Genomic DNA, 21,490 nt, shown 5'->3' on the forward strand with positions numbered 1-21,490 from the left:
GTTAAATTACACATTGTTTCTGGTAATTGTTCGTATATTCTTATATGCATGCCTAAATTAATTTCTATCAATAGTGGTGTAAGAAGTTGGATTGTTAATGGACTGTCCTTGGTTAGTTTAAATGTTTGGGTTTTCTTATTTTGTGATGTACAATTATTATCTCGTAGTAGGGAACACAGAAATGGATAAGAGTTGGATGCAATTGCCAAATAGGTTTTGGCCAGTGTATCAAAAATGAATTAGGGATTAGCTTGAGAAGTAGTCATGAAGAGCTACTATATAAATAAGATATATACATTTCTTATCTTTTATGATTAAATTTGGATGCAGCAAGTCAAATATAAGTTATATTGTGGATGCAGCAAGTCAAATTGTCCTTATACAGTAGTTTCAATTATTCATACCAGCTTAAGTATGATAATAGATCGAAAGTGATCGCGATATTTTTTTCCTCATTTTAATCTAGTAGTGTTGTTTTGTTCTACCATGTGACGTGTACAAGTATTTTTTTTTTTTTCCTTTGGTGAGATATGTTTCCTTTGCCATATTTATTAAAGGTGCAACATACTTGATTCATGTTTTCTTCTTTGATTACTAGAAATGGATAAGAGTTGGATGCAATCGCCGAATAGGTTTAGGCCTGACTATAAAAAAGGAATTATAGATTTTGTTGAGATTGCTCGTGGTCATACAGACAGAACAGGAAGGACTAGATGTCCATGCAAACAATGCAAAAATAGGAATTACAAGCACATCGACGAGGTAAAAGACGATCTAGACCTTTACGGCATGGACAAGAATTACACCCGTTGGGTTTTTCATGGAGAAGACTATGAGGAACAAAGTGACGATGATGTTGGTGAAGGGGTACAGTTTGATGGACTAGATGACATGTTTGAAGATTTGCAGGCTCCAATACACATTGATAATCTGGTGCCTAATGTGGAACATAGGGAATCAGGAGGTAATATAGATCCATTTGATGAACTTTTGAGTGAAGCACGTCAACCTTTGTATCCAGGCTGTAAATCTTCAAAGTTAGATTGTGTCGTGAAGTTGCTTCATTTGAAGATAATCAATCGCTGGAGTAACAAATCATTCACTATGATTCTCCAGTTGATTAAAGCAATATTGCCTGAAGGTGAGACACTCCCAAAGTCCCATTACGAGGCGAAGGCATTAATGCGTAACTTGGGACTTGGTTATATCTCAATCTATGCATGCAAGTATGATTGTGTGTTGTTTTGGAAAGAAAATGAAAATCTTCAAAATTGTCCAGAATGTAATGAGCCGAGGTATCAAGTCTTCGAAGGCAAGACTAAAAAAATACCACAGAAGGTGTTGCGTTACTTTCCACTTAAACCAAGGCTCAAGAGGCTATTCATGTCGAGGGTTAATGTTGCAGATATGAGATGGCATAAAGAAAAACTTGAGCATGAGGAGAACGTACTTAGACACCCAGCAGATTCTAAAGCTTGGGGTGATTTTGACAAGGAACATGAGTGGTTTGCCAATGATCCTCGCAATGTTCGCCTTGGTCTCACAAGCGATGGATTTAACCCGTTTGGCAATATGAGCAGCCAATATAGTATGTGGCCGGTACTGGTTATGCCGTATAATTTACCACTGTGGAAGTGTATGAAAGAACCATTCACCTTCATGTGCCTCATCGATCCCGGGCCTACATCACTGGGAATGATATCGATGTCTATTTACGACCTTTGATTGATGAACTAAAAGAGTTACGGAATGATGGGGTGGAGACGTATGATGCAAAGAGAGCAAAGGAAACATTTCGGTTGCATCTTTGCGGTGTTATGGACTATAAATGATTTTCCAGCACTAGGTAATTTATCTGGTTGGAGCACGAATGGGGAAACTGGCTGGCCCTAATTGTAACAAGGATACAGTTTCCATGTATTTAAAGAATGTCCGAAAGTTATGTTATATGGCCAATCGTCGTTTTCTGCAGCCAAGGCATCCTTGGAGAACTCGTGGCAAACACTTATTTGATGGAAATAGGGAGAGCAGGTTGCCACCTACAGAGTTGTCTAGGGATGAATTCTTATCACAGGTGAACTATGTAGAACCTTTTCAGAAATTCGGAAAGCCGCCGCCTAACAAGAAGAGAAAGCGTACTGAGATGGAGTTGAATTGGACAAAGAAAAGCATATTTTTTGAGTTACCGTATTGGGACACTCTTAAGCTACGACACAACTTGGATGTTATGCATGTTGAGAAGAACATCTGTGACAATGTAGTGGGGACATTGTTAGATATAGATAGCAAAACAAAAGATTCAGTAAAAGCTCGATTAGATTTGGCCGCATTGGGTATAAGAAAAGAGTTACATCTAATCCCAAGAGGTGATAAGTTTGTAATGCCGCCAGCATGCTACACATTGTCATCTTCAGAGAAAAAATCTTTTTGCGAGTGGTTGAAGTCGGTGAAGTTTCCCGATGGCTATGCATCTAACATTTCTAGATGTGCAAATGCTAAAGATGGTAAGATAATAGGAATGAAAAGTCATGACTGTCATGTGCTCTTGCAACAACTTCTCCCAATTGCAATACGTGGTTTTGTGCCCAATGATGTAGCCATTGCATTGGTTGAGTTGGGAATGTTCTTTAAAGAGTTATGTTGCAAGACTTTAAAATTGGAAGTATTAGAGAAAATGGAAAAGGACATTGCAGTGATACTTTGTAAGCTCGAACAAATATTTCCTCATGCATTCTTTGATGTAATGGTCCATTTGGCTATCCACTTGCCACGTGAGGCGATACTTGGAGGACCAGTGCAGTATAGGTGGATGTATCCTATTGAAAGGTGAGGTTTACTGTTAGTAATTTATTTAATTTGAAATTAGCATGTTCAAGTTTTTATTTACTATATATATAATACATGTGTGTGTTATATGCAAACAGGTATCTACACACGCTAAAACAATATGTTCAAATAAAGCTCACCCGAAGGTTCAATTCTGAAGCGTATGTAGACACCGAATGTCTCACGTTTTGCTCCATGTATCTTCAAGGAGTTGAAACTCGGTTCAATCGTGAAGAACGAAACTATGATGGTGGTAATGAGAATCAACAGGTTGGATTTCGTGTTTTCGCACAAAATGTTCGGCCTTTGGGAGCCTATACAAGTTCTATTCTTGATCCAAAAGACTATGCCAAGGCTCATTACTATGTGTTGAATAATTCTGAAGAAATTTCAACATATTTAGAGTAAGTTTTATTGCATTTAGCTTACCGAGTCTTTTTTTACCATCATCAACTACTCTGAGTTATTAAGTTTATATATATTTGATATGCATGCAAATAACACATGATGACAGAGCTTGAAATGCAAAGCTCACACAACTTACATGAGAGACAAGAAATGTTGTTTCCTAGTTGGTTTCAAAAACGTGTAAGAGCTCGTATTGCTACTTTTTTATACAATGGTTATAAACTTGGATAATATGCTAATTATGTTTTCCTAATTTGGTGCACTAATTTTATGAATAGATGCAAGTATTGCGCAGTGAGAACTCCTCTGAAGCGACAGATGAATTATATTCTTTGGCATGTGGGCTTGATAAACGTGTGAAATAGTATAGCGGATGCATTGTTAAGGGGATTAGGTTTCACACCAAGGATCGAGAAAAAAATCTCCGAACCCAAAATAGTGGTGTTGAAGTAAAAGGGGAACACCAAGGAGAAGAGATTGACTTTTATGGTGTGTTAACTGATGTTTTTGAGGTTAGTTATCTATTTGGGAATCGAGTTTATCTTTTCAAATGTGATTGGTATGATGTTGGTAATAGAAGGACGGGGATTCAAACGGATGGTCACTTTACTAGTATTAATGGCTCCAAGACATGGTATAAAGATGACCAGTTTGTCTTAGCCACGCAAGCATGTCAAGTCTTTTACGTCGATGATACCAAATTAGGTGTTAGTTGGAAAGTTATGCAGAAGACAAAGCCTCGAAACGTGTTTGATGTTCCAGAGAAAGAAGAAGCAGGTAGTGATGTAGCATATCAACAGGAGGAGCAGGTTGGGGTGAATATTGACAATGTCCAACTTGATCAAACTCATGAAGCAAGTAGTAGCGGGGTTCAAAATGCACCATTCATACCCATACGTCTAGATAGGGAGGATTTGGACCCAAACGAAGTTGATGCTAATGTGGTCGTGGCCGCTATGGAAAGTCATCAAACCGATGACAATTTCATTATTGACGAGGAAGATGATGAAATAGATGACACATTAATGGAGTATTGTTCTGAAGAGGAGCATGTTGTATCCAGTGATGATGATACAGACATTGACTGAATGTTAATGAAAAACTTCATTATCCATTTTGTATGTGGGTAATCTATATCTATATATATATGCCATGCATTCACATTAAGCGTTAAAGCATATTCTAGCTAGGACAGGTTGTTTGGATTGCATTACATTAAGTGATAGTTTTGTTGTTGGATCTATTTCGTGCTAATAAGTCAGGTACATGCTTATATATTAAGAATTGAAACTCTCCATTTTAATGCTATATTAATCTTTTTATATATGACTTTTAATGTGCTTTATTATTGTATTTAGATTATGTGCCATTTGATATAAATTGTTTTTTATCAAATTTAAGTTTTGCATGTATAGTTATGACGCCAGGTGTAACTCGACGAGTGAGGGCACAACCAATTTCAGCCGTTAGCGAAGTGAACACATCAAGTATTGGTAATAAGATTATATTTTGATTTATTTAATGCATTGGATAGTTCAATAATAAAAGACTAGGCATCTTTTTTTCTTTTTTTTTTCTTCTTTTTATGAATGTTTTTGTTAACAGTTCCAACTAAGAAAAAAAGAGGCAAGGCTATGAATAAGAAACTCATTGATTACAAAGCTGCTACTGGTCAAAAACCTAGGATAGAGATCCACAAAGATTATGCAAGACCTGTGGGATGGTGGAGTACTCAATTCGTGAGGGAGATTGGAGTAGTAACGCGACAACATGGACCTCTTACAGACAGTGATTGGGATAAAGTGGAAGAGGACGTGAGAGGACCATTACGTGATCGCATTAAGGTAATAAAGTTTTTATTCTAGTTGCATAGCATATCAGAATGATTCCTTGTAACTTTGTAATGCATTTCTTGTAGGACAAGTTTGATGTGGATATGCAACTTCCACATGTGAAGTACGTCGTGGACAAGATATTAGGGGAGCGCTTAAGAGGATATAGGTGTCTTCTTCACTTGCACTATAAACGTTTTGGAAATGATGCAGTGGCACGAAGAAATCCTTATAGTGGTGTGGCGCAAGATAAATGGGATGCTTGCTGTGATTGGTTTCGAAGGGAAGATTTCAAGGTATGATAGTTTACTTATTGGTCTCCTTTAAATGGTTATTGTTGGTTGGTTATTGTTGTTGTGATTGGTTTCATGTGTTTTGAGGAAATTAAGGAAATCTAGAAGAGGATATAATTATATTTGTGAGGTTGAAGTGGTAGTCTGGCTATGTTCCAAGGAAAGGATTGTTCTAATTTTTTTTTTTATTAAGGCTGAGACCTTTTGTTTTCCTCCTGACTTGAGATTAGGCAATAATGCAACTCTTTGCATCTATCCCATCTTAGTTTAAAGTTGAGTCCAATGAGCCACTGATTATATGATTATATGATTCAAATGCAACTTGTAATACAATATTCATTTTACTTCAGAAAATTAGCGAGCAGAATTCAAGTAATCGACAAAAGCTCTCAACAAACCATTGTGCTGGTTCAAAGTCATTTCTACATTTCTTTGAGGAATCGGTACTATTTTTTATTTACATAATTTATGTTGCTTTGGAGTTATGTACTATTATTTAAAATAAATTATGCGTTTTCAAATATTTTTTCAGTAGCGACTCAAAACCCAAACAAACCGTGGGAAAGATTGAATTCTACCGTCGAACCCACTTTAGTAGTAAGGGATGGACTAGTCCTGTAGCTCAAGAAAATTATGTAAGTTAAATGACTCTTACTTGCTTTTACCATTGCACTTTAATTTCATCTATTTATCCCTAGTTTAAACTTACAGAACCGGATGCAACAACTTAAAGTTGAGTCTGAAGCAGAAGGTGGTGAGCTAAAGACTGAGGATGAAATTTTTAGTACAATATTGGGTGTAAGATCTGGATATTATAAAGGCCTTGGGCATGGTGTCATGCCACCATCAGCTAGAAGGATGAGATCCATTCACGTAGAGGAGGAAGTGCAAAGGAGCAGTGCTGAAGAGGAAGTACAAAGGAAGAGGGCTAAGGAAGCTGAAAAATGTAATGACGAGCTCACTGCTGAAATGGTATCCCAAAGAACTAAATTGGAAGAGGTTTTGGCCGTTCAAGCTAGGATGGAGGCTTGGATGCTATAGTTCAGTGGAGGTTCTCAATGGTATGTAGTTTGAAAACTTTAAGCAAGTAAGAAATATTGGTATCTTATCTTCTGTTAATGATGTATTGGGTTTTTTTTTCTTTTTTCACACAATTAGGGATATATGATTGACAATTAGGTGTACACATCGAGGCATTGATAATTCCTTGAAAGCTTGGTTTGTCTGAACCTTTAAGACGTCAGATAACCAGCACTAATTCCTACACTTGATCGGTCTCATATGTTACCTTAAAAGAGCTGGTTCAACATGCATGTCTTAAACGCTATTCTAGAGCCCAGCCCTTCCCTCGAGCATTTTTGTTGATGGTTGAGCTTCCAACCTTCCCCGATCTTAGCCTATCCATCTCGCCCTTGTTCCTTTCGCGGTAGTGCTTGTTTTTTGAGCTTAGGTTCTTTCCCCGAGCCCCCCTATTAAACAGTAGCAAAGGATAGAAGGAATAGCCAAAGGATAAAGGTTAGGACAAAGGATAAAGGTTAGGCGTATTTCTATTTTTTAGTGTCATCATTGTTTCTCAAAAGAAAAGCTTGTCTTTGTATATCGGCTTACGCCCCTCTGCTTCCTTTGCAGCCTCTTCAGCTTCAGCCATAATCCCACTCTCCACTAACCACAGTAGTAATAATTTACTTAGAATAAGGATAAAAGCATTACAAGTTCAAGGGGATAAGAGCAGAATCTATGACCCATACATTTATTGGCCTAAACCATACTAGAAAAAGAAAAAGCAATCTTGTTATAAGTCCTAAAAACTTCTCTTTCACAGTCTGTAGTAATTATTACTGCATGACCAAAACATAGATTTGATACATAGGTTGTTTTCTTGGGTTTGAGTTGCTAAGAGAAAAAAAAAATGTCAAGTGGACTTGTTCATGGTGGTGGTGGTAATAGCAGTTGTAGTAGTATAGTATGGTTTAGAAGAGATCTTAGAATTGAAGATAACCCTGCACTTGCTGTTGGTGTAAGAGCAGGTGCTGTGGTTGCTATTTTTATTTGGGCATCTGAAGAGGAAGGCTATTATTATCCAGGGAGAGTTTCTAGGTGGTGGTTGGTGATAATCATCCAATTAGGTAACTAGTGTTGTGGATCTGCTAGATTTTTCGATTTCAAAGGCACCCATAGTTGATCAATAAGATGTAGACTTCTGCTATTGATCACAAGCTAAAAAAGCTTTGCAAGATGTTTTGCAGTTCTAGTCTACCAATAGTGCATCTAAGGCTGTTCAGTGGCTGATCATAACTATTAAGGACTGCTATCTTTGAATTTTCAAAGATACACACTTTCAATTTTAAAATTTGTTTGAACAGATAGCTCCTTTTCATGTTATCGATCCAATCTGCCACCTTATGATGACAACAATAAGTATATTTTTGGTGGAGATACTGCGAGAGGATTTGGCCGATACGAGGGATTGACTTAGGTGCAATAACCTGTTTGAATAGAATCGTAAACTAAACCCGCTCTATCGCTACACCCGCGTTTGCCCGCTACACCTGATCTGTTTACTTACTTACTCTTAGGCCGCTAACTCGCCCCTTTGTCAAACAGGAAACTTCTGATCTACTTCTGCCGGGTTGGTTGCTCACTTCCAAAGCCCTAAGCAACAGGTCCCATACTGTCCTGAACTAGAAACGGTTAACTTCGGACTCGGGGACACTTCTGACTTGTTAGCTGCAGGTACGAATGTAGAGAGTTTGTTAGGTCCCATCTGGTCTACAAAAGTAGAACTAGAACGCGAACTACTGGCTTTAGCTACAGGGACAGTTTCACCGACCTAACAGCCAATAAACTACGGCTGGAATCATCCTATTTATTTCCACTTCCTTATAGGCACCTCTAGAAAGCTTTGGTACAGACTCAAAGGATGACTCCCATAGCCCCAAAAAGGCGAAGGGAGTAATCCATTGAAACTCACTGAACGAGTAAAAGAATGTATGTAGCTCCGGATTGTTCTTGTTCTCTCGGATCATCATCTGTCGGACAAATAGGTTTACTTTGAGTACAGGTTCCACACAAGCCTAGGTTAGGGCAAGAAAAGGATAAGTACCCTAAGGGATATTCTATCTTAACTTGCCAGTCTAGGGGTATGGGTTTAACTTCACAGTACATAGCAGTGATATCTTGGCTTCGATGCTCGTCGAGGAGTGCCACCGTATCCGCAGGCTATAGCCAAGAGTTAAAAGGAATAGGTAGTACACGTGTTGGAACTGCTTTTTGTAGTTGAGCTTGTTTGCTTGATTTACTTGATGTTAAGCCTTACTTATTTTATTATTTCAAATCTGCTTCCTTTGCAACCTCTATACAGGTATTTAGCCCATTCTCGATTAGCATGTGAAAACGGCAAGATTCTCCCCAGAGCCGAATTACTTCGATCTGACGTAGGAGAAAGTAGACACGCCTTATCCCACACGGGATAACCAGTCCCAAAGTGCTAGTTATAAAACCGAAAAGGAGAACAACCATATTCTGTTCTCCGTATAAAATGGGTTGCGACTAGTTCTCACCGAGGAAGTGGTCCACACTGGAGACCAGCGAAAGCCGAAACGCATCGGCATCTAAAATCCATCTATTATATTGTCTTATGCAAGACATACCGTTCAGCAAGCTCAACACACTTCGACCGAAGCCTAGCCTATAGTATAGAAGTAAGAGGGTGTATATATGGGCATAAACGACCGGCGAGGTGGAGCATCCTTTTCCCGGTTAAGCCTCTAGAGTTGGGTCATATAACTCGATCGATCCCGGTCCGGTCGACCTAACCTTGATGAAGGAGTGGATAACACGACCCCAGAGAGTTTGAAGTAAGGAGCCAAAGGAGTGAACGTCTAATTTCTATTAGAGTTTAGATAGATAAAATAGGGGGGATGGGAGTCAAATCCATAGGTGGCAAAGAATAAGCAAACAGGAGTAGATCGATCGACTTCTAATCAGACAGCAGTTGCAGTCCTTTTCTCAGCTATACCAGTTACTGTGCCAGCCGGTGATATTGTTCTGGTTGCCCAATTAAGGGCAGAAGGTGGTTAAGTCAACTCAATCAAGTAAAGTACATCATTTGGTGATCAATTGCCCTGGCTTAAAAGGCTCAAGGACTTGTTTTCCGAGTTCAGGAGTGGCACACGTGTCCTCCGATTTGCATTTATCATCTCCTTTGGCTTCTACCCGTCGCCCTCAGCAACCTTACTTTGGCCAAGGTTATGCTAGTTTAGTTTGACCACAGCCCGCAGGTTATGGATATGAGCAATTTGATTTTGGAAATCGTCCAGCTATGGCTCACAGTATACAGTGCATGACCACCTCCGGAGCCAAGGGTTGCCTGAACTGCCAATAGGTGTAAGACTAAGTGGAACTCCACAACAACAACTGCATCAGGCACGTCCTGCTCAAGTCCAAGCATCAGGAATGGCACATGCGTCCTCCGGTTTGCATTTATCATATCCTTTGGCTCCTACACTTGGCCCTCAACCACCTTACTTTCGCCAAGGCTATTCTGATTTAGTTCCACTAGAGCCTGCAGGTTGTGGCTATGAGCAACAATTAGTGTTTGGAAATCTTCCAACTATGGCTTTAAAGTATATGATGCCGACCACCTCGGAGTGAAGGGGCAGCCCTGGACTTCCAAAATGGGTGTAAATCGCAGTGGAATTCCACAATTGCAACCGCCAGATGTGAGAGTCGATATATCCTCTGGCAGTAGTGACTTGAACATGATTTTGCCGGTGCGAATGGCGAAAGCCTGCTTTGTAGATGGACCAGTCACCAGATGTACTGAAGAAGTAAGTAGGTGAAGCAATGATTGGCCAGTTGGCTTTTAAAGGGAGAAATTTTTTGCTAAGAAAGTTGATTTATGTGTTTATAGCTTCTATTATAGAATAGAATACTAATGGAGAACAGTATCATTAGTTTAATCAAGGCCATGGTGTTTGGCAAGATCTGAGTTGCGTCTGGATCTCGGTCATATCACTATTAGTTGTATAATGAGTGTGCATTTTCTAGAAAAAAAATTTGCCCTGTCTTAAGCTTATGAATAGTATGATTTTGTTTACGCTGTTTACGCAGCTCTCGCATCGAAAGAAGAGGAAGACTAGTGCTTCTTTTGAAGACGAACATCAGAACAGTGATTTCTTTTAATACGCTTCGACATGAGATTATCAAGGGCTTTTGTGCCTGGGGTGGAGTTGGGAATAATTCAATTGGAACACCACAGAGGGCACGCATGACCAGGAAGGTTTTGAAGTGAAAATATACCACACCTCCCTCTTATTTTGTGCCTGGAGTTGGAAATGAGCTGCTATGCCCATAGCTCTTATTCGAGTCCTTTTATTTTGAGTATACAGGAAGCATCCCACGCCTGATACCTTTACATCTGACTCTGCCATCTATTGGAACTGCTTTTTGTAGTTGAGCTTGTTTGCTTGATTTACTTGATGTTTAGCCTTGCTTATTTTATTGTTTCATTGGTGTTAACTTTATGACACGAGGTTTTTTTAGTGGTTTGGCATTTACACGTACAATTTAGTTCAAAATCTATTAGCTTTTGGCTATTTTTGTCTTCTTATTTGATTTGTACCTTCATGAATGTGATTGATTTATAACTTTGATAAGTTCTTTCTAAGCTTTTGGCCATGGGCACCAATTTACGCATATAGGAGGTGCATAGTTTCACATGCATTGCCAACTTGTGTAAATTAGGTTTATTAATGTTTCTAATAAATTTACTAAAGTGATTTTTTTTTTTTTTTTTTTTTTTTAATTTGTTGTGCTAGATTGGTCGATTGGTCGCCAGAAGTAGTAGAATCAAGAAGAAGCATCGAGTGGATGCTGCTCAAATTAGCATGCTATAGACATTATTTGTGGAATTTTAGTTTTGAATAATTCGTCTAAATTTAGTTGAACGTTGTTAAGATTATGTGAGACGATGTTTTTTCGCAAAAAATAGTTATGTGAATTCTTTAAGATCTTTTGTATTGAATGATTTAGTAATGAAATTCATTTTGTTATGATTTGTGGTGAATTGTTGTTATAGGGTTACTGTGTTCTATAAAAATTGTTTGGGCAGGATTATGTAAATAAAAATGTACAGGTATATGTATGAATTGCACCATTTGTAATGCTAAATACGTCCCAAATAAAGCGTGTGCTTTTCTGGAATTTATATCATTCGCAACAATTTTGGTGTAGCTAAAAGCTTTGATTCTACCGTAACGTAGACACCTTTTGCCACACTTGGTGTGTCGCTAAATTTATGGACGTCTTTTGCCACGCCAAATGTACAGCTAAAAATTCAAACTTTCCGCAACGAAAATAGTGTAGCAAAAGGTTGCCTTTTGCGACGCCTAGTTGTGCAGCTAAAGGTATCACTTTTGCAACGCCATCCTAGTTGTTACAAGCTCTCTTTTGCGACGCCAAGTGTTGCAAATAGTTTGAAATAAATTTGCAATTAATTTAATTTTCATAAATGAAGTAGCAACGGAATTAGTGTATTAGCAACGCCCATAGGTGTCGCAACAAACTAGGAACATTTGCCACGCCACTTTTGGTGTTGCATTTGAGTATTTGAGACGCACTTTTTAGCCATGCCTTTGCAACGCCATCTGGTGCGTTGCGACAGATCTTTTGCCACGCTCAAAAGCACTTTTAGCGATGGGGTATGGCGCTGCTAAAAACATGTTCTGTTGTATCCATCCTCAACTCAAGTATATACAATAATTGGTTATCAAAAACGTTATACCAATCAATTCATTCACACTCCTTATTAAAAGTGTTTTTCCCATCCTTAGTGATAGTTTGTTTGGGTAATTTAAATGCATTCTTTTCTCTAATCATCATATAATTAATGGTTTATTTGCATAATGGATCGGATAATCTTTCCAAAGCAACTGATGAGGCTGCCAATAAAGATCTTACTTCAAGTGAAGATGAATTCTCGGTTTATAAGCCAATATGCACCCTGAGCATCATAGGTCAACAAGCAATCTCAACAATATCCGACTACCTTTACAAAGCTCACCTAAAGTTGTCTGTCGTGATTGGAAAAAATATTGAAGAAAATTTCTCAACAAAACCACAATGCCTTTGTGGTTTTGGCAAACTTGAGTCATCTAACAATTCACAATGCATGGACAACATCGATTAAGAGCTCTTTGAAATTAAGAATATTAGTGAGACAATAATAAAATGTGTTGTCGACAATTTCTTGGCTTGATGTTTCTCGGTTTTTGTATGGGTTACAACATACTGGCATCTATAAAATAAACAACAAAAGAAAAATGTCACATCCAAATATGTAGTTCCAATTCAAAATAACATCTCCATAAATAACCACATAGGCCACACAAAAGAAAATAATAGGGCGTACCAAGATTAATCCCCACAAACAACATAATAAGCACCTAAGACACAAACTGTGCCGTAGGCACGGGTTATACCTAGTCTTATAATAAGCAATTACTTTGGACATAAGAAGTAGCCAAATCAAAATTTCGGTATGCTTATTATAAAGGTACCAAATTATCAGAAAACACATAAAAAATGGTTATTGTGAAAATCAGTAGAAACCCTAATGGCTCTATATAGAAATTAAGGACAGTCCAGGACATCATTATGTCCCGGGTGGAGATATCAGTAGCTTGGAGGTAGAACGCTTTTCCTATCAAACCCCCCTTGTGCTTGAAGCATTAGTGCTGATGTGACTGAATGAGCTGTGGGAAAGTCACCCTGTGCCTTTGCGAGATTGAAACCAGAAGTAGATAAATAAAAAATGCTTGTAATCTGGCCAAAGACATCACTGAATTTTGTAAAGCGAAGACACTAACTTATTTGGTTCCAAACAGTATGGTATTTGGTACCTTGTCCAAGACTGCGACAGGATAAATGCATGGAAGCAATTGCCTTCAAGCAAAAGACAAAGGAGATGGGACCTGCGAAGAGGAGCAAACTGTAATTAGAGGCAAGGGATACAGGACAGAACTCTTGTTGTCTATTATATGTGGATTCTGGTTGCAGTCTTGCAGAGCCCAGGGTAAAACATAGATGCATAGAATAAAAATGTTAGTAAAAAATACAAAAGCCAACATGAAATTTTCCACACTTACGTAATGCATACACATAAAGCAACAATATCTCGCTGGGTTTCTCATCGACAAAATATTTTAACCATGATTAACTTCAACATTTCTTCTGAAGACTCCTAGCTACAAAACAATATGCAAACCCCGAGTGATCATCTCTTCCAACCTAGGAATGAGGGCAAGGTGTAGCAACAATTCATAAAGGGGTGCACAAAATTAGTTATACCATCTATTCTTCACCACTCTTCTTCAACAATATTCTTTAGAGCAGTATATGCAAACCACTGAAAGTGAGAGAGCATGTGATAATACTTAGAATATGAAATAGATTTTTTTGTTATTTCTAGTAAAATCAATAAAGACAAATCAGAGATTACTGATAATCCTTGCACCAATTAACAAAAGCCGCCAACGACTGTAACATGTGAGTTTTTCCAATAGAAAATCAAAAAATAACTATAACACACAGGTCAAGAATTCAGAGCATTACACAACTATTAATAACTAAGATCTGCATATCAGTTTTAACATTTTAAGTGTATGAGCAAAGCATTTTCACATAAAGGGAAAATGAAAGTACCATTGATCCGTCATCCGAACAACTTTGTCCGAATAAACCTTGACACTAATCAAATTCATATATCTTCCATTGTTAATAATTTAATCTATAAAAGGACAAATTTCAAACATTGTGTGGCATAGAAAATGAAAACAAGCAAACCAAAAATGTAAAGAACCCATGATAAGCCTAAAATTCTTCATAAAGCGTGAGGTATCCAACCCAGATTATATTGAAAAGTAAGACTGTAGTTTATATTCTTTTTAGTTACCCAGGCCATAACTATGAAAAAGAAAGAGCTAGACATTGACCAATATCGTACTACAAAGGGAGCATTATACGTAGAGCATTAACACATATATGGCGTAATTTTTTTAAGCTTATACAAAAGAAATGTCATAGCTTAACTTAATACTACAAACAATTGGTTAAGTCTTTGCTACTCAGGCAAGGTGATGAGGTCCTAATATACTTAGTGTTGGCCAATAATTATAGAGTCCTTAATAAGTGCAGTCCTTATTGACGACATAAACAAATTAATCAGGTAAAAGAAAACATTCTAATTGGCAATGGCATCAAGCTTTGCTCACTAGACAAATTAAACATATGGTTTTACTGGTTAGTGATTGCATCACAATAATCATTTACTTTGACCTCATACATAAGGGTCAGCAACATGAATTCTCTTTGAAGATCCAGCTATATAGAATTATGGATAACTAATATAATTCGGTACCCAGCTTAGATGCCAAAGGTTGATTAAATATTACTTGACTCATATTATACGTCTATACGTACTCGAAACTTGAGTATAACAATTACGTACATCTCTGGGTTGAGGCATAAACCAAAGATTTATACTTTCAATGAGTATCAATTTATTACTATAATCTACCACAAGTTTAAGCAATTTCTTCAACCATGCATGTAACAGAACCCAAAAGGATATACAAACTTTTTACATTTCAATTACGCATAATGCAAACCGGCTAAATGTGGAATAATTCACTCCAATCAAGTTGATGAGTCACAATTCTAATAGCATAACTAAATGCTAAGCCAAGAAAGAGAACTATTTTTAGAGGAAAACTTTTCACCAAGTTTGTAGATTCAAAGTATAAATATGATTCACTGATAGGTTAAAAACAATAGAAAGCTTCAACACAAAAGATTCAATTTCGATACACACACAAAATAACTAAGATTATCAAGTAAGCAATGTTGCCGACCTAGCTAGGTGAGTACCAACTTACCAATGTGCATGGAATTCGTAGTAAGTCAAGTGGTCTTATTGTACGTATTATTGTGTCCATGCCACAAAGAAAGTGCAGACATAATTGACTGGATTTCATAACTATCTATGGTTGAGGTATGTGGTACCATTTGGTAATAGAGTTTACAATGAACCATTCAGAAAAGTCATCAAGATGAACTTAACCTAGTAAAGATAAAAATTCCTCAATAAGAACTTAACTCCAATTAATTCCATCAAGGTTATATATATCTATAAAATAAAAACCCATGTATTCAACACTAAACTGCCCAACACAAAATAGGTTTTAAAATCACAACTTGAAACCCATCATTTAGAAATATGTACCATTATAGTACGCTTAACATAATGAAAGCAAAAAATAGACACTTAGCATGAAGATGAACTTACAGGAGTTCCGGTTTGCCGATCCATCAGCCATACTATCTTTTCAGCATGTAAGAGTGCATCCCATTATGTTTGTGCACCTCCTTTCTTTTTTCCAATTTCCAATTTTTGTTCGACCACTTCATCCACAATTCCTCATTCCCTATTCACACCAAGCTGATAGCTAAGGCCAACAACGTCAACTGACATTAGAAACATGAAACAAAAAAGTAAAAAATTAACTAATAATGTAATAAATAAGACAATAGAACTGATCGACCGGTAATGGAATTGATGCCTTTTGCAACTTTCCAGGAAATTCAAAGTTGTTTTTATCCTCCTCCTTAAAAAAAATTAACTCAGTGCCTTAATGACCAGAGTAAGCAAAATTCAACTTAAACCAAAAAATGAAAAAACTTGCAGCATGCACATACAGTTCAGATACAACCACTGCCATTAAACAACACTAACAACAATCAAATAGGGAACACCTTTTTGGGAGAGAGGATAGAGAGTAGTGGCGGTTGAATTCGTTAAAAACACTTTGAAAGTGATGACTGGATACATTTCTAAATTGTTTTTTGAGATTGAGAAAATAATGAAACAAATTCAACGAATTATGATGAATAAATAGAAGGTAAGAAGCTGATGATTACCTTCTCATCGTCTTCATTTGAAAGGCATCACCTACTATTCTTAGCCAATGCAACTAGAATTTCATAATCCTACGATCAAAGGCAAAACTAATTAAAGGTACTAAAATGACAACAATCAGAATGTGATCAATAGTCAAGAGTTGATTAAAACCACAAACCACAAAACAATTCAAATCACTGAAACATCAAAACCACAAACCAATTCAAAACAAAAATCATTCAAAATCGATTTAAGAAAATTGAAAGTAGAAAATCGAATAAATAGTAGAAAAGCAAACAATTGCATATATATTAGATATAACAAAATGCAAAGGTACTTACATCAAATTGGAATCAAATTAAAGTCGAGAAGGATTGGAATTCGAGGAACAATCGTTTACAACCCTTTGTATTGAAGAAACTTATATCTAAGAGTCTGAACATATTGAAGTGTGCGAATTTGTGCAAAAAAACAAAAAGACAGAGTGAGGGAAAGATGGAGAGGCGGGGGAGTAAAATGGGATCTAAAAACGTGCATCGCATAGATGAAGACAAATCTATGAATAAAAATATAACAGTGTTTCACCTCTTCCGTGGAGTGTGACGGAGTGATGAATACAAAGAGATTGCAGAGTGAGTGAACAAAAATAGTTGGGAATTAAAAGAATGGTTGGGGAGTGGGGAGATTATGGGTTTAGGGTAGGGCAAGAAGAAAATAATATTTTGGGTTCCATCCCTTCATATTCTCTCCCTAGACTTTTCATTTTCTTTAAGGTCTAATTAAATTACCAAATTATTAATTGCTAATTAAATACCATTTATGGTGGGGAGTATAATTCAAAATGGCGTGGAATTGGTTTTTTAATTCACCGCCACATGAAAAAAGGACCGATTACTCCTATTCAAAGGTGTTAAGCAACATTTTAATTTAAGGATAATATCGGTACTAAGAATTTACAAAGGCATAAAAAGACCAAGTAGTCCTCATTAATAAATATCTAGGTATTTGATTTAATTATTCATCCATGGGTATTATGTGTAAGAAAATATACCCGGATGAATTTAAGAGGTCAGGTTTATTATAGGAGATGCTACTAATAGAGATTTAATTATTCATACCAGCTCATATCTGCTAGAATACAGATTTTAAAACATTTAATACATTATTCATCAGACGTCCTCAATGGGGGTATGCTCTCTTTCTCAACTCAATATTACGAAAACTAGAACAGTAAGAGGATGGTTCAGTAGTTTTTTTTTTATGAGGTGCTCAAAAGTATTGGTGACAATATAAAAAATACATAGATACATTAGTACAATAATACTACGATCTACACCTAAACATGAGCATGCTGAAATTAAGAAGGGAAACTTGGTAAGGAAAAAAAATTACATGTTTTTCTAACTTGAGCATCTCTGTAAAACAAACAGAGATACACCATTTGCTTCTGATCCCATCCTAAATCAATAGTGGACACCATCAATCACGATGCTTCATCTTGCAAGTCGACTCCCAAGATTCTCCAAACTCTTTCAGATCAAGAACATCTATGGATGGAAAGAACACATTGCATTTCAATGGGAAGTTTAAAGAACAACACACCTAGAGAATCTTTTTCCTTTTGTATCACGTTAACTGGTTAACAAAAGGGGGATACTCAAGTAAATTTTAGATAGATGTCAAATCAAATTTAATTGGGTAATAACCCTTTTTCCATTAGTTGAAAGTGCAAAACAAAAAAGAAGTAACATATATATGACACAGGTGCCAGATCAAGTGAGCAAAACACTTCACACAACCAAAAAAAGACAATAGGGTAATGACGTTGAGAAGAAGAATATCTATCTCAAGTCACCTGACAGTGATGTTGAACATAAAATGAATGATGAAAAATCTGTTACAATATTATTCATACCAAGCCTTGAAAGCGTGAGAGAATAATCAAACCAAAGTTTTCTTGAATCCATTCGTACAAAGGATTACAAAAGGAGAAGATATACTAATATTTTATAAGCCCACAAAGATAAAAAGTTAGAGAATGATGTCGAGAAGTCGAAATAGTGATGGAACTATTCAATGTAGGGCGAACACATACCAAACCTTTACAGATACTTTAATTCAAGATCGAAGAAATATGAAGTTCAGTCATTTTACATTTGTTTCATTGAACTCTTGCACCGGTCATTAGGAATGACCTGTTAATACACACTTCACAAATAAAGAACTCACTACTGCAGATAGAAATAAAAGAGTCACATCGCGAATAATATTACATTAAAAGTATTGACTATTTGAGTAGGTTACAATTTGGCTTTCAATAGAGTGATTGGTACACTAAATTATAAGAAATTACAACTTTCCATAGTCTTAAGTTAAGTGTTGATCAGCAACATACATTATCAAAGTCGTACAAAAACATACATATTGCAATTATACGAAGCCATTATCGAAGCCAAAAAACTGATGCAAACAGATTATTACAAAAGCAATAAACATATTACAAAAACTATTTGCAATCGATACCGAACCTGTAAACTTTGCTGCTTGAACCAAGGTGACTCCTTGTAATGTTTAAGATGAATTCATTTTTTTCAGAAAAAATATAAATAAATAACTATTACAGAATACATTTTCAGTAGAGTTTATGACTATTTAGTACCACGTAGTTTCATTTTTTTTCCTAAATGGTACCCGTACTTTTTTTCCGCCTATTAGTACCACGAACTCTTAATTTGTTTTAATTTAGTACCTCAGTCTCTTTTCCATCTCAATCCGTCGAATTTTGCTAACGGCGAGCTCAGTTTATAACACTCAAACCGGCCCAACCCAACTAACTTTTAACCCGATCCAGATCAGATAAAACCTTTCTAATTTGTTGTGGGGAGCACAGTATCCTCATCACCTTCATCTCCCCCAACAGCACAAAACCTCCACTGATCAGCTACTGTATGAAGGTGTTGAATTGTTGTTTTCCTTGCTCAGGTCTCTGCGAACTTGGCTTATACGAAACCCATTTGTGCATCTGTTTCTTAGAACCTTTCCAACTATCAAAAGTCCTGAATTTTTTGAAAGAGATACCATCATCAAACAAGGTTATTCTTGAAGAGAAAAAAAAACCATCTCAGTAGTATCCTTAATGCTAGCGCCTTGGGATATGAAAATAGGGAGAGGGTTGTTCTTAACGGGAACTCATTATGTATCTTTTTGGATGAGCATGCATTTGGAAATGAAATTACTAGTTCTGGGGACAGAAATAGTAAGGATGTTGTTGATGATGCTTTATTAAGGTGGGTGTAAAGGTGTGATTTGGTTTTCCCTTACAAACAGTCACTGGGGGACTGGAATAGGTTATTGGATGAGACCGAGTTCGACTTGAGAGCGAACTGCCTACTTATCTTACTCTGGGTTGTATGGGGGAGAGTAGAATCAGGTTTGGCGTAGTTCATAGGAGAGGTATTTATAGATCTTGAGAGTGTATCCTTGCCCACCACGTGTAAAGGATATCCCAAACGAGGGGTGGAGATCAGGAGAGCATGTGAGAACTGTCCTCATAGGTCTGCTGTGATGATGAGGAGTGGCAGTCTGGGCAAGTAGCTTGCGGCAGTAGTCAGTGGCTGACGAACAAGATTTGTGCAAGTATATCTTTAGTCATGATTGCATATGGATAAGAGATGATGTTATAAGTCGAGGCGTTCTGCGTGAGATCGTCTGTTTGACCTGCGTTATCCTGGAGCGAGCTGAAGTAGACCACCTACATGAGGCGAGCTGCTTATGAAGCGAGCTTTGAGGACGTTGACATGAGGTCGGTGTAGTATCTCTGTTTATGCTGGACACGTGTCTAATATTCATTTGATGTGAATATTACTCCCTCACACAGCCCCTTCTCAGTAGGTCGCTTTATATGGAGAAGTGATCTGCTGAGAAAGAATGGTGCCACGTGTTTAGCATATGTGAGGAGGCGAACAAATGTGAATAGAAATATTCACCGTGCTGGAGACATTGTTCCGTATTATATAGCAAACTGGTGGTGAATTGAAGCAGACACGTGATTGGCACGTGTTTAGCATAACTTTTGAGAGTGCGCGCGAGAGCTAAGTAGCCTTGGAGCTACAGAAAGCATATGGTGCTGGAGAAGAGAGTTTTTTAGTTCGAATAAATGGTTGGCTCGTAGAGAGTGTTCTGCACTGAGTTGAGCGTAAGTCAAGGGACCCTTAGAGAGCTCGAGTGTTCGTTCTAGCGTATGTAAATGTGTTGCTCTAGTAGGTCAAGGGACCTTGTAGCGCTTATGGAAGCATTCTGCTCGCGGAGAGCGTAGTTTAGCCTCTGAAGGCGTGCTACTCACTGAGAGCGTATCTAGCCCCTGAGGGCGTGCTGCTCCTGAGAGCGTTCTCGCGGAGTTGATCCTAGGAGTGTAGGTCCTCAACTAGCGAGACTCGGAGAGGCCATGAGCATGTAAGCTCCTGAGAGCATTCTACTCGCTTGAGAGCGCGTGTAGCTCCTGAAAGCGTTCTCGCTGAGTTGATCCTAGGAGTATAGGTCCTCAACTAGCGAGACTCGGAGAGGCCATGAGCCTGTAAGCTCCTGAGAGCGTTCTGCTCGCTTGAGAGCGTGTGTAGCCCCTGAGGGCGTGCTGCTCCTAAGAGCGTTCTCGCTGAGTTGATCCTAGGAGTATAGGTCCTCAACTAGCGAGACTCGGAGAGGCTATGAGCCTGTAAGCTCCCCGAGGCGTTACGCTTTCGGTGAGGCGTATGCCCCCCCCGGCGTCTTTGCTCCTGAGTGTTCTCGCGGAGTTGATCCTAGGAGTATAGGTCCTCAACTTGCGAGACTCGGAGAGGCTATGAGCCTGTAAGCTCTGAGGCCGCCCCGGGCGTCTTTGCTCGAAGCGTTACGTTACGAGAAACGAGCTGTGAGTGGTTTCCTCATGTTGAATTGCTGTAGAAGATGAAGCGACCTCAGCGGAGCTGGTCTCGGGTGATTGTTTCTCAACCGGAGGAATGGAGATCTTGGCAACAGGAGTTGGTATGACCTCTGGGGTCTTGACAACAGGAGCGGAGGCGACCTCTGGGGTCGTGATAATAGGAGCTGGGTCGACCTCTGGGGTCTTCATAACAGGAGCTGGGGCTGAGTGGTGACGCTATGTAGCGTTTGAGCTCGAGTGAGCGTTATACTCAGCT

General features: G+C 38.0%; 1 protein-coding gene across 1 annotated transcript; it reads left to right on the plus strand.

The window, feature by feature from the left end:
- The first annotated feature begins 600 nt into the window (after positions 1–600).
- Positions 601–1,725, plus strand: LOC147517120 (uncharacterized). The gene has a single exon (XM_086593483.1). The coding sequence runs from the start codon at positions 601–603 to the stop codon at positions 1,723–1,725; it is 1,125 nt and encodes a 374-aa protein (XP_086449609.1).
- The last annotated feature ends 19,765 nt before the right edge of the window (positions 1,726–21,490 follow it).

The sequence above is a fragment of the Coptis chinensis genome, chromosome 2, assembly GCF_015680905.1.
Source record: "Coptis chinensis isolate HL-2020 chromosome 2, ASM1568090v1, whole genome shotgun sequence".
Classification (NCBI taxonomy): domain Eukaryota; kingdom Viridiplantae; phylum Streptophyta; class Magnoliopsida; order Ranunculales; family Ranunculaceae; genus Coptis; species Coptis chinensis.

What these genes read in the sequence shown, in the direction of transcription:
- LOC147517120 (XM_086593483.1), top strand. Translation starts at nt 601, where the DNA reads ATGGATAAGAGTTGGATGCAATCGCCGAATAGGTTTAGGCCTGACTAT.